We start from the raw sequence: 14,968 nt of genomic DNA on the forward strand, positions 1-14,968 counted from the left end.
ACCTCGCTGCCAGTAAAAATAAACCTAATGACCTTGGTTGCCCTGCCAACTTTTAAAGACACGATGTGTATTTGTGTGTATGTGTGTGTCTCACTAATGGCTATAGAGTTGTAGTTGTTTCATTTAAGTCAGAGTTATGAAGTGTTATGGAGCCCTTTTAGGTTTTAACCTCCCTTGGCAGCAGTTGGAATCTATATTACAGAGGTTAGAAAGCTTTGCAGTCACTCATTGTTGCTTGCCTTTTTCCTCTCACATGTGTATGTACACATGCACGTGTACATGCACACTGTCACTTAACCACACTTGAGTGAAGTTGCACTGATCATGGCCCTACACATGAGCTATCCCCAAATTTATTAAATAGTCATAATGGGTTACGTGTGTGCCATTCTCCTTTTGTGTGTGTCCGTGTGTGTGTGTGTGTGTGTGTGTGTGTGTGTGTGTGTGTGTGTGTGTGTGTGTGTGTGCATGTGTGTGTAGGCTAAAGGGGACCTTGGAGGCAGCAGCAGATGATTGGAGGGCACAAGTGCGATGTGGCTGAGAGATCAAACATAGATTTTTGATGAATGTGAAAGCGGAGGGGGCACCGGCCCTTTTCTCCACTTCTGATCAGGGTTCAGTTGTTCTCGGTTCATTACAAACACACACACATCTACACTTAGTTTTGCAGAGTGAGTCATTCACAGAGAAAAAAAAAACATCCAACACTTCTATATTTTGTCATTTCTAAACAATTCCACTGTGTGATTCTGTGTGTGTTTGTGAGCTCTCTGCCAGTAATGAGGTCAATCTCCTGCATGGAGCTAAAACCTCAGTGTGTCTTTATCTCTGTTACATGGGCAGAGGATTATTCTCATCACTCTCTACACCACTTTTACTCTCAACCCTTTCTCACTCATCATTCATCTCTACACATACAGTACAGTGAATGCTTCATCTGTCTTCATCACTTTTAAATTAAACTCAGGAAAACTTCTCTACAATGTCTAATATCTCTTTTTACAGTTTTTAAACAATACTGTAGAAAGGTTTGTTGGATGCGAGGACACAATAAAGCAGATTATGAAATTAGATCCAATTTGTTCCTCGCAAAATAAGCAAAAAGGAAAGCCATTTTTCTCAATTTTATTGGCCTTCAAGGGCCTTTCAGGTTTTAAAACAAGCCAAAATCATTGGTTGTGATACAAGAAAAGAAAAAAACGAAACAAAAAGAACATTTTCTCACACACTGAACTACTGAAGAAGACCCGCTTCAGCGTTTTGCTCAAATCTCAGGTTGAACTAGTTTTATGAGAACATTCTAGGCTCAACTCATTCACAGTATGTTCCAAGGAGGATTATCTTTTTTTAATATCCATATTGATATAAAAATACTGAGAAAAACATTTTCAAAATCCTTTAATTTTATAAATCACCTTTAAGTTCAGAGGTTATTAATGAGTAACATTTATTTTCATTAATTCCAGATGGCACTTAGTAGATATGTTAAAACAGTATCTAAACACATTTACGGAACAAGAATAGCCACCCGAGGGAACGCTTGTATCATCCTATTTCCTAAAGTTTGGTTTATCTTACAAATAAAAAGGAAAAAGCGACTCTTCATTGTGAAAGATTACCGGTTACTGTCATTTGTTCCTAACTTGAAATTACCTCAGAAACTACCAAGTGTAACTGTCACCCAGTAATCTCTTACATGTCGAGTGATTTCTGTGCAGACAGCCAATTTGGAGAAGATTTTGTCCGTGTGTGGTTCCACATGCAGCGGAGCCAACACATGTTCATGTTGAATCTCTCATAACCTCTAAGTTCTTGGCCAGTAACAGGATATGCTATCTTTGCTTTAAGGTCCATTGCACTGCCGTTGATAGGAGTTTGAATTAAGCTTGGGTCAGGAAATAATAATCATGTATCTGAGTGTCTAAATGTAAATTTGGCAGAATGTAGCGAAAGGTCACAGAGATACTCATTGCACGGCTCGCGAGCCACATGCGGCTCCTCAAGCTTTAATTGGCGGCTCGCACTCGCATATAGGCTTATAACAATATGGTAACAATAACAATACAATTTTTTCAAATAACACACAGCGAGTACTGCACAGTATTAAGTATTTTTATTAAGTATTAATTAAGGCTGTTTCCTAAAGGGGGAACTGTTAAACCTGGCAACGCAGCCTGCTTCAACCACCGTCACACTTGACCGCAGTGCACGCTAGCTCCTTTAGCCAGCGCGAGATGCAGATCACAATGGATCGGTTTTTAATTAAAAAAGGGCAAAAACCAGCACAAAAACCATGCTCATCTTGAATGTCTCACTATGATTACAACAACAAACTACAACTACAACATGAAGAAAGTCAAGGACATGCAGGCCAGCTTCCGCTCGTCCCAGTATTAAGGTAAATATGGTCTTAATTGAAAATGTATTGGCTGTGTTGTTTCTTTTTTGTGGGATGTTTTATATGTAGAAATGCATATTTGCAAAAGCGTACTTAGTATGTTGTCGTAAAAGTGGCTCTTCCCTTGATTTTGCTCTGCCAATGTGGCTCTGGTGAAAAAAATAGTAAGTATCACTGTTCTAAGATGTGAACAAGCTTCTGGTGACATGCTTTGTTCCCTCACATGCACTGTGTGCTATTCAAAGCAGAATAGATGGAGGTTATGATCAAATGATCCAGAGGCACACACACTCTTACAGGTACTAAGAGGGCCGCGTGTGCCGGTTGTCTGAACGGTTCTCCTGTCTGAAGTGCACGCTCGTTTTGGTTGATGATCTGTTTGTATTTCTAAACATAGTCATGTGCACTTTTTGTTGGACAGGCGCACTCAAAACACGTACACACTCATGTCTGTCTCTCTTTGCAGTCTATTTCACCATAATTGCTAGTACCCCCCCCGCTCTCTGTTCACTTCACACATGACGTGGCCCACCTTTTCACCCATCTGTCAGAACTATTGTGTGTGAATGTGTGCGCATGTGGGTGCTGCGAGCTGTCATGCGAAGCTGGAGCAGTGTTGATCAGCAGGCCAAGCCAGTGGCATATGGCCATGTCCTGGGGTATTGTGGCATGTAGGAATGCAGGATAGCAAACTGAACGGACAGGAGCTTGTGCACATGGCTGCACGGATACTGACATGCCAGCGTTGCATATGCAACTCATCAAGTGGAATTCTGAGCAACCCATTTCTCTCTTTCTCAGTCTCTTCCCTGCCAACAGCCAGGTCACATCCCTATACAAAGTACGGGAGGAGTTGTCTGTTTAGGATGTAAATGGAATTTGTTCGGGTCATCTTGGTCTGCTCTCATTTGTAGACATCAGCCACAACTGTTCACGTTAGGCAGAATGTACAGTGACAGCTCAGGCAGACACGGAAACAGCTCGGCTCTAAAAAACTTTTTACATCAAATCTTAACTTGAATAGAGTCGCCAGCAGCAGGCTTCTGTTGCTTCTGCACTTCTGGGCTTCAGATGCCCTTAAGCTTTCTTGTCCCACGCTATATCATAATGGAATTTCACAAGAATGGTTGTTCTACCGACAAAACCTGCTCCAAAAACCCGCTGACACCAGGTTTAAGGGCTACGGAAACTTGAATTCTTCTGGGTCTAAAACATGGACATGAAGCATCCTCCCAGTCAAAGGGTGAGCTTTGGGGGCTGGATCTGATCATATGATATCTTTCTGATAAACACACACACTGGACAGGTATGTGGAAGAGAGAAAGTAGGTCGGTTTTGGATTACTCTCTCGACCTCTTCTCATTTTTTTTTCACCTAGCTACTTCCTTCTCATCCCAGCTGTGCAAGTGCAGACCCAGTTCGTGTGTGACGTTTGTGGACATAACTTGACTTGTACAGGTCACTGTGCAAAGACTGTAAAAGCACATAGCTCATGAAAAGATTTCAGCGTGATGCAAAGAAGCAGCATTCATGATATCTGCCTTTAAATCTAGCTTCAGCTATCTTCACACATTGGAACATCCTTTCATTTACAATGGAAATAATAAAGTGCTCTTTTTATCTTTCTTAAAATCTCCCCATCTTTATTTAAAACTTGCCATATGTTGAATGCATAATGGGAAACTCCATGCAGTAGTAGTGCATCCCATGTTTAGAATGTGGTGTCTATCAGTAAGGGAAGCTGTGGTATGAATGGCTCTCTGTGATTTAGAGAGTTTCAGACAATCACAATTCCTTGCTCTCTTATCATTGATTATTCATTCAAACCTATTGAATGTTTTACTTACCCCCACCCTCACCCATTTTTATTTATTTAGTCTTTCTTGTATTTTCTAAATATTTTGCAATATCAATTAAATGACAGGATTAGACCATGAATAACATGAAGAGTGTAACTGTAACCATTAACCATTACTTTTTTTCTAAAAGAATACTTTATTTTATATGTATTTATGTATATATGTATATATAGACAGATAATTTTCTTTATTATTCAATAATTAAACTGTTAAATTCAAAATATTGCTAATAATACATTATAAATGAGTAAAAAACGTAAAATAGGTGTTTGCTTCTGTAATTTCACGTAGATTTGTTTGTTAAATGACATCTTGTATAACTACTCATCACAACAGAAATAAAATGCTTTAAATGTATTAAATAAATGTGTTTTCACCCGTTTCAAATATCTAGAGGTATTCTTAGTGCTGTAGAAATCCATTTTTTTTATCATTGAAAACAGCTGTAATTACTTTCACTTCACCAATGCTAACTTTAAAAACGGAACCCCAACTTTGTACTTGTATAGCTTATTAGATTAACATTGGCTTTGGCTATATAGATGAGATATTTAAAGGACTCAAAATGTCCTTCTTTTTACAGTTTAAAAGAAAATCCTTCCACTCCTTTATTGTTTTTGTGTAAGAATGAGGTAACATGTATGTGCTGAAAGGCCGATGCTCCACTGATATAAATATGACTTCTGTCGGTCCTTCTGATTTTTGACCACAGCACATAACACAAGCTGAAATGTACACTAGGATGACGATTAGAGAGGCAGGAAGGAGAGAGTGAAGCAAAAAATGCAGTGTTAGTGCAACAGTTACCTTTCATTGCTAAAAGAGGTACTCCACTGTTTCATGGTAGCAGTCAAAGGGGGTGACTGGCTGAGGACTGCTTCATGCTTAATTCAAGACTGAATTGTTCATTTGTGATGCAATTGTGGTACAGTTTTGTTGAATATGAACATTGTTGTGGTTTTTAAGGCTTTTAATGACTGAGAACTGTGTTGAATTAATAAACAATTCCCAAATAATTGGGTTCTGTGAGAAACAATGACTCTAAGTCAGTGTGTGAAAGCTCTCTGGTTTACTGCATGCCATCAGGATTGGGACTCAAGTGATTATAGTATGACAATGGGAAGTGAGTGAAAGCTGCAGTTAGTCTCTGTGAACTCTACTTACTGTGTAAGTAAAGCTTCCATAGCACTTTTATTTTATGAGCCAGTAATTTCCTGTTATTATGCAGTGTTTTTCTGAAGAAAACTCCTCAGTAAAGGTGTAACCAGTGCTTTGGAGCACTGATGCAAAGGGCCCTGGACAGTGCGTGGTGTGTGGTGACTTTGGAATGAGAATGTGGCGTCATTATTGATACCATCAAAGGCCTTTGTTAGTGTACAAACAGAAGTGGATATTTTACTGCTGTAATGTTGTAACTGAGATAAAGCAAAACATCTGTTTAACTCTCAGGCACCTCGAACTTGACTTGGTACCACCTTTTAAAGGACTTAGTTGTTTGACCCTATCTCGTAATCAGGCAAAGGACAGTGGTAAGGAAAGCAGGCCTCTGGACAGAAGCTGCCAGTCCCCAGCCAGAGGCATGTTGTGGTGTAAGATTAAAGAGCAATCAAATTTGTATCTTAAGATGCTGCTTTCTTCTTGTCTTAAGTAAGCACAGTTTGGAAATGAACAAAAACAAAAGATTCATCTGGTCACCTTCTGCTTCATTACTTTAAATGATGATAACATAAAGAGAATTCACAGGTGAATATTTTACACATTTGACTCACTCACTCAATGAAAAATACAGTATACTGAATTCCAGAAATATGACCAATTATTCAGTCTCTTATTTAGCTTTCTAAGTGTTTAAGAATATACTGGCATTGCATTTTATGTCTCATCATGGGCAGTGATTCATTTCCTCTAATCTAATGCAGACGGCTGGTCAGGATTTGAATCTAGTGATTTTACAATAGAAGTATTATAATGATGCTTACAAAGGGATGGAATGTAAATACGATGAACATTGGCATTGCAAGCGATAACGTCTCAACCCTTGCTTGTGTTGTGGATTAAATGTTGGCTGTTTATTAGAAGCTGGGTTTAGGACAGAGGATTAAGAGGTTCCTCACCTCTGCTAGAACAGCTCTGGGATTATCATGAGAAAGGGAAGATGCATTAGGACCTTGTACTTACTAATGTAGCTGCTCACAGCGGGAGCAGAGAGAATGTGATCACTGAACAAGTCGACTTGATATCTCCTTTTAATTAGGTTGGATTTCATACAAATAGAAATTCTACAAATAGACAAAGAGCCTTGGTCAGATTTATAGATATCCTGTGTCACAGAGTGTCAACCAACAAGTTTTCTACAGACTGGTGACAGTGGGTGGTTCATGCCTGACAAATCATCAAAGAGAGCAGGGGTGAGAACTCGGTCGGCCTAAGTACTATTCACTATAGAGAATAGAATGAACTGCTAATGACTTAAGATAAAAAAATAGACAGCAACATGCAAATCATTCAAACATTAAAAGGACTTTTGAAAAGATGTGTTTGACATGTGATTTGAAATGTGGATAGTTCTATGCAATCTCTGATTGATTGTGGTGAAGAGTTCCAGAGAAAGGGGGCTGCGATGGTGAAGGCTCCGTCATCCCAGGGTGTGTGCTTGGTCCTGAGAAGGAGGCCGGAGTCTAAGGACCTCAGGCTGCAGGATGGAGTGTAGCGGTGAAGGATTTCAATGAGGCAGGAGGGGTCTGGTTATGGAGGGCTTTGAAAGTGAGATGGAGGGATAGGAAGCCAGTGGACGTTGTTGAGGACGGGGGTGATGTGGTCTCTGGTGGGGGATTGGGTGAGAGGACGTGCGGCCCATTTCTCGGTGTACTGGAGTTTATTGAGGAGTTTGGAGGGTGAACCTTTGAGGATGCTGTTGCATTAATCGAGTTGGGAGGGGATAAATGCATGGATGGGGGTCTCAGGGCAGAGGCGAGAAGGCAGTTCTGGACATGTTGACGTGGTTCAGATTATTTAAAGAGAAAAGGAAAAAAAATGTTCCATTCACATACTTTTACCTGCTGCCCTCGTGATGCTTCTTCTGCTTGACTGGGTTTTCCACGTACCGCATTCATTGATTGATCATGATTAAGTTTTGTAGTGAAAACCAAGTATGACTTTGGGGAATTGTTCATAGTTTTACGAGACAAGATTTTGTCAAGGTAGAAATCTGGAAAGGGATTCAAAAATGTGGACAGAGCACAGTGGCCCCCACCACCACAAAATGTAGGACAAGCAAAATATTTACCAGATCTGGCAAGCTGAATAATCAGGAGACACAGGTAACCAAACTGAATCTTGTTTCGTATTCATATTTAATTAGTCCGATTTTTCTAACTCCTACAACTAACTACCTACAAGCAGAAGTTTGAAATTGCAGTTAAAGAAACACTGTTCTGGTTCAATCCTGAGGTCCACCAGGACTGTCTCCTGACTCTCTTAAGATAAAGCTAATGTTAAACACAAAATAACATTTCAGTGTTAGAATGATGCCAAACGACTATAGTAGTACAGTGGAAACCGCTTATAGTGATCACGTTGGTCCAGAGCCAATTTGAACACTACAAGCGGTTTATTACTAAAACCGAATTTGTATTACAGGTATTTCACTTATTTTTTTATGCAGAATATCATCTAAATGCCATTTGTATCGTTTTTCAATGAGAAAAATTAAATGAAACGGATAGCTTCAGCATTTACTGAATTTTATTATCATGCAAGTTTAATTACAGTACTGCGCAGTGCGCAGACATACTGTAGGCTAACTCAAATACAGTACGTAACTTAATCTCTGCTGTGCCGCTGGTGCATTTTTTTTTTTACAAATCTGAAAATAAAGTTTGAAACAAATGCCTAATCACAGCACAGTACTGCGCAGTGCGCAGACATAACTCAAATACAGTAGGCCTATGTAACTTATTCTGTGCGTCGGCTCTGCTGTGCCGCCGGTGCATTTTTTAACATGTCTGAAAATAAAGTTTGAAACAAACTGTTTCATAGAACAACAACATAGAAGATAACTGCATCAAGAAAATTAAAGCTACCTCTTGGTAATTTGTCATACGCCTCGAGGAGACTATGTTTTTCATTCAGAGAAAATTACTTCCTTTTTCCAGCATGATTCGCGCGCTTGCTGCCCGGTGTCAACTCGTTACGTTAGCTAGCGAGGCAGAAGCAGACGTCCAGAAAGGAATCAAGGGAGTAAAAAAATAAGATAGCTACACGTAGTTTTAAAATTATTTTTGCACATGTTTACATTCATAAAATGGCCAAAAATGAACATTATAAGCGGATTTCTTGATTACTATAAACAAATTATTTAAACAGCATTTGTATAGAAATGATTCTGTCCCAAGCCTTTTGATCTATATAAGCGGTTGATTACTATATCCGTGACCACTATAAGCGGTTTCCACTGTATTTAGTTTTTAGTATTTAGCAGATAGGAACAATTCCCCAGGAGCTCATGCTCATGGTCTTTTTTCCCACCTGGACCCAGTTCCAGAAAAGAGGCAGTCGTCATTTCAACCCAACCTGAGACATTCTTCACTGATGTTATCAATTAAAGTTGACTGCATATAATTTTTTCTACCAAATCTGTGATGCCTATTCAGTGTCATGTTGAGATAAGAAAAAAAGGTTTGTCAAAATATCCGAATGACTAAAGAGTTACCAAACATCTGTCTAACAGATTCCAGTTACTAAGGATGGAGATATTGGAAGAACAAAGATGAATGAAGGTGATGATGAAAAAGGTGCTACTTTTGACACATCCCTCGCCTTTTACTGTACGTGTGTCTCTCTGGTTTTTAATCCCTCCCGTTCCAGGAGCTTTAAACAAGTGAAACGCATTTGATGGGTTGCAGCCCATGTATTCTTGGGATCTCCTCTGAAACAAAGGGAATATGTGCATGCGTGTCTGATGTTGTTTTAAACAGTTTCCTTCTGAAGCTCTGTCAGACATGCCATTCTTAACACACACATACACACAAAGTCCAACAGCCTCAGAGCCAATGTTTCTCACACAGCGGGGCACAGGGTCGATTGCCAGTTGTGGAGCATTATCAGCCTCCGTGTGTTAGCTGGTGTGTGTGTGTGTGTGTGTGTGTGTCTTTGCACAGACATACTCTCAGCTGAGGGAGCTGGTTCATGGGCCGGTCAGAGCCGCCTTATTTCCTTTTAATTGACTTAAGATGGGCAAACAAGACCTCAACAAGCACACGGTACCCATTACACTCACACACCAGAAACTCACAAGGCCAAGATGCACACTAATGAAGCACACATAGTGACACACATATTAAGCCACAATTGCCCCTGCGTGTGTTAGCTGCTTTACAGTTCCATCAGATTAAATGAGGGTTCTGTGTTTTCCCAGTCAGCACTGCTGCTTTCCAGACGCCTTTCGCTCTGCCAGAACTCATTCACAATTTGTAATCTTTTGCTCACCTTGCTGCATAATGCCCACCTTGGCTCAGTTGCATGGACTCCATGCCAAGGTCATGATCAGAGAGGAGGGTGTCTTGTTGCTTTTCAAAAATGAGTTTAGCGTGACATTTTACAAGCAGCCTGATTCAGTCTTGTCACATGGAAGATGGAATGAAGCTAGCTTTCAATCTCTGTGTAAGACTACCTCTGAGGCCTCTTATCTAACAGCTCCAGTTTGCTTCATTTCACACACAACGGTTCTATGGTGAGACCTGCAAAGCAGCAACATAGAAATTAACAAAACAAAAAAAGATTACCATTTTTGTTCTCTCAGCATCTAAACCAGGAATTGATCTTATTTTTTAAAAGTGTGATGTTGAATTTTGTGTCATAGCTCGCTGCAACCCACATGAACGTGTCCACCACAGCCTAATATTATGGCACAATGTAATTCTCCATAGCATCACGTTTAGCTTCACAGTCTGTTTTAAATGTCTCCAAAGTGTTTTGGGAAAAACAATGAGGATTTCTCATAATGCTACCGTTGAAAGTAACTTGTAGGGTTCAGACTTTATGCAAATATTGAAAGTTACCATAGCAAATATATAGTATTAAAAAACTATAAAAAAGAAAAACACCAACTATTTCCTAGTTGGTGCACAGCTTTACAATTCCGTTCCATGCAATGCTTTTTATGGATTGAATTGGAAGTCTAGATTAATAAGAAGCTTCCTTTGTAAACATATAATCCTGGTAAAGTGTCTTGTCGCTGTCCTTTTCTCAGTAGTCTGGTTTCCCTGTCATCTCAGGCCTCTTAGCCAACAGAACAAAATTCTTTGCACTATTATAGATAGAGTCCAGAAACAAACTGTTTTAGTTGAACTTGGTTGTTTAATAGTTCTTTAAGTTGGTTACTGTAGTGGAAAAATCCAAGCCAAGGCCAAGATGTGTTGCCTGTGCTCCCCAGCATTGCTGTTCCACATCCTTGGAGTGCAGCTCATGATATAATGCATCTCAATAGCTCCTTTTGTGTGACCTGCATGGCCAGATGAATGCTCTCAGCTGGCTGTCTCTGGCTTGTCTTGTTTTACCAACTGGTAAAGGCTTCAAATGAATGTAATCTCTCTTGACTCATTTCTTGTTTAACCTGTATAGAAGAACATGATACCAATTCCAAAATGCAAGCTTTCTTTGCACAATTGGAAAAGGCTTCCAGAAGAATTTGTATGCCCTGCATTGTTCTTGATCGGAGCAGCATCTGCTTCAGCTTTAAAAGAATAACTTTTGCAAACCGCCATGCTGTCATCATTCTCAGAGAGTTGCTATGGATATTTATAGATGGAACATGTCTCTCTCATACATGTCTCCAACCATAGCCATGCATGCTGAAGAAAAAAACAGTGTACCAACAAAAGTTTTCTCACCATCAGAGCTTTAAAAGCCAATTATTTTGTTTTATTTTCTGCTTGTCTCCTGCAGGTTATTCCTTAAGATAAAAGAAGCTCCTCGCTCTACCAATAACCATTTCACTTCTTTTTTCTTGCTTTTTTCCTCACAAGCATGCATCCTTTTCTTTGCTCCTTCATCCGTCCATCCCGCCATCCACCCTTCCTTTCTCCCTCACTGCCCAGTCATTGTTTTATCATTGTTGAGTGTGAGAGCAGAGGGATGGCGGAGAGGAGGAGGAGGAGGAAAAGAGGAAGATGACCAGCTTTCTACTTATGTGTTTCTATTTGTCTGTCTGCTCATTTGTCTCCAGGTATGGCCTCATAGATAGTAGATGGTAGTAAATCTGTAAAGAATCAACTTTCTATAACACACTTAAATGAATAATTAAATAGCGACACTACACCTGTTTAATCTTCTTTTTTCTTTAATTGAAAGAGGCAGATATGTCAACGTTTACTCTTGTGTGAAGTGGTCAAAACTCCAACAACACTTGTATAAAAAAGCAATGTGATCAATGTGTGTCGTCAGTTTCTGCCTTTCATCAGGATCATATGAGAAACCTTCCACCATGTCAGATCACTGATCTAAGATCAGCTTTGTTCAGCAGAAAAGAACACTTGGTCACTCTCTTGGCGAGTTTAATGTAAATTGATCGACTAAATGTATTAACACTATTATTGGTATTATCGTTATCATCATCATCGTAATAATAATAATAATTATCATTATCTTCTATTTGAAACGGCAAATTTGGGTAATAATTCAAATCCCAAAGTTTGGATTTGTAGAGAAGGAAAAAATGAAACTGCATATTTAATGGTAATTTTGTGCTTTTCCAAAGGTTGGTATATGATTGAAGAATGAAGTAGTAAGTGTTGGCACAGATTTATGCTGCTGACTCGTATTGCAGTGTCATTTCTGATACTTTTGTCAAAATTCATCAGTGAATTGTTCACTTGTTTTTTTTTTCATCTTAGCCTAAAGTTTTATATTAAAGTGACTTCAGCTGTTTTTCTGCAAAAGACGTGTGCAGTGCATTGTGTCCATTTCATATTTCTCAATTATCTCAAATATGATAGAAGGTGATGAAAAAAATGGGGTGTGAATATCTGTGTCCTTTGCACACATTAAGCAAACAGCATCTGCAGACGGCATTCCAAAAACCTGATTGACTATTTAGTATCAAGCTCCTTTAAGAAACACAAGGATTTAATGAAGTTCCAACTGAGTCTTATTTATCTGATTTTTTGCAAGTCCTGAGAAAGATGATTGATAGATCTTATTTACATTATCGACTTGATGTGATAACAGTACATGAGCTAACCGAATAAGCTTCTATTATTTTGAATTGCATGTGCTTTGAATAGTGTAAAAGCAATATAAATATTAACTCTCCATGATGACATCCATCCATCCATTTTCTATACCCACTGAATCCGTCGGTCGGGTCGCGGGGGGGCTGGAGCCTATCCCAGCGGTTAATGGGTGAGAGGCAGGGAACATCCTGGACAGGCCGCCAGTCCATCACAGGGCCACACAGAGACAAACAGCCACACACACACTCACACTCACTCCTAAGGACAATTTTTTAGAGTCACCAATTAACCTAACATGCATGTTTTTGGACAGTGGGAGGAAGCCGGAGTACCCGGGGAGAACCCACGCATACACAGGGAGAACATGCAGACTCCACACAGAAAGAACCAGCCGGGAGTTGAACCTGGAACCCTCTTGCTGTGAGGCGACAGTGCTAACCACCACACCGGCAGCCCTCCATGATGACATATTTATACTAAAAATTTTACAATAGAATTAATGTCTTTGTAGAAGTTCGATATGATGAAGTCATCAGATTCCTGGAATCAAAATGACTACTTCATAAGAAACTGTAACACATCGCTCTCTGCCAGCAGTCGGCAAACCAGACTTAAAGTCTGAGTGAAGGAGAAATAAATCTCTTTTGTGAGTTTCTCACACCAAAGACAAACGTGTTGTTAACCACCCTGTAAAACATTGTTCATCTCAACAATCTGAAAGTAAATGAAAAGCACAGGGAAATTAGCAGAAACTGATGCAAACTGCTTGGATGTGAAATCCCAGGCGCACACTGCAGATCTGAAACATTTCTGTCACCCTCCAGCCTTGGACTAAGTGACCATCATTGTTCAGTATGTCCCGGTGTCAGAGGATTCAGCTGACACGCATCAGCACAGTGCGAGCACACAGGTGGGGAAACAGAAGACTGAGTCCGGGGGTCACAGCAGTGTATCCGTTAAATGCCCCCTGACCCGCTAAAAGTTTAGACAGGTACCAGGAGAAAAAGGAGGGCACCTGGATGACTTCTTGGAGCTTGGTCAGGGGGTGACTGTAACAACCCTCTGTGCTCAGAAGCTGATCCTCCCCACCATCTGGTTCAGAACTGAAGAAGCCTTTCGGATGAGAGGTGAAACATCTTCAAGATCCAAGAAGTTGGAGATTCAAATGTATGTTTTCATTTCGAGATGTGACTTGTGTGTAAGTCACACATTTTCACCAACATTCACCAGTCTACTGTATCTTTATTGTTGTGAATTTGTGTCACATACAAATGGCGTCTTTAAAGCGTGGAACTGAGCTCACATGCGCACAGCCACCCATGTTGCACTGTATTTGGTTAGTTACAGCTCATTTGAGCATCACAGTCAACTTGTGTGTTGTGTGTGAGGACAAAAGACTTTCTCAAATCATGTAAACCTCCTGTGTAATGCATCGAGTTTAATTGTTCATAGTACAGAAGCCAAGAATGTTTGCATGTGTGCTTTGAATTATTCATCCTCAAACACGTACACGCTCACACACCACCACACACGTACAGCAGGATCTGAGCAGGTGTGGAACAAAGCAGACATGTTTTTAACTGAATGAATCATTGGTGGTAAAATATGCAGACTTAAATGGAGTAGAAATGAGCATACTTTCTTTTTTCTTTCTTTTGTCTACTCTGAGGTAAATACTTTTGAATTGCCTGTGGACAGAGTATGCCCACATTAACTGAGTTTCATGCTGCAGTTGGGCATTTTGAGCACAGACGTAACAGGATCTATAGAAAAGAAGACTACAAAGTATGAGTGAGAGTATGATGCTGTTGAAGTTATAAAAGCTTGAATTGATTCACTAATATGTGATGCAGTTGAATGTATTAGTAAGGAGGCTAATATAATGCTAGCTAGCTGTTGACTTATTTACACACTTGAAGTACAAATTGCAGCATTTGGTTGTGAAGTTGTTTTCATTCACAGTCATTTTAGAGTGTAATTGTCGAAGCGTTTAAAGCTGAAAGCAGCACTAGGCAAGTGACTTATTTACAATGCATAAAACAAGATTCAGACCACAGGGAGTAAACACTCAAACTGGAACTTCCAAATGATTTCTAGACAGCAAAGACCACCCAACGTTCAAAGATCTACCAAGTGTAACTTTTTGTTGTATAAAAGTATAATTCAGGAGGCTGTCAAACATAAACCTTTCAAACACCTTGTGTAACAAAGTTCACATTTCTCTGTGTACAAGTTGGCGTTGCACTCTTCTCCCAATTTGAACCATTACTCTCAACTTTGCAATCAGCTCCAACAATGATAACCTTGTAGTGTGCCTCTGATTACTGTCCGGGTGTATTTTGGACTCTTCTGGGAACGCTGAAAGAAAGAAAAAAAATTTCTACTGGTCCCTGCAGATCTCTAGGTTACACACATTTACAGTAACCCCGTCTGTGTGTGTTTATGTGTGGGTTGCTTTTCGTTTGAAGTGCTCATTCCCT

The 14,968-nt window shown here is 39.8% G+C and overlaps 1 protein-coding gene across 3 annotated transcripts in view; it reads left to right on the forward strand.

Annotated features, from left to right (window-relative positions):
• The window catches only part of bcas3 (BCAS3 microtubule associated cell migration factor), a 401,519-nt gene that overhangs the window by 219,517 nt on the left and 167,034 nt on the right, over window positions 1-14,968 (forward strand). The window contains exon 24 of one of the 3 annotated variants that reach the window (XM_075474184.1): window positions 11,203-12,104. The exons of the other annotated variants lie outside the window; for them this stretch is intronic. Within the exon in view, the coding sequence (XP_075330299.1) occupies window positions 11,203-11,219 (17 nt within the window). The 3' untranslated portion in view covers window positions 11,220-12,104. Of the gene's footprint in view, window positions 1-11,202; window positions 12,105-14,968 lie in introns of those variants that run through there. 3 annotated transcript variants of the gene reach the window in all.

Source organism: Odontesthes bonariensis, chromosome 9, assembly GCF_027942865.1.
Source record: "Odontesthes bonariensis isolate fOdoBon6 chromosome 9, fOdoBon6.hap1, whole genome shotgun sequence".
In the NCBI taxonomy this organism is placed as follows: domain Eukaryota; kingdom Metazoa; phylum Chordata; class Actinopteri; order Atheriniformes; family Atherinopsidae; genus Odontesthes; species Odontesthes bonariensis.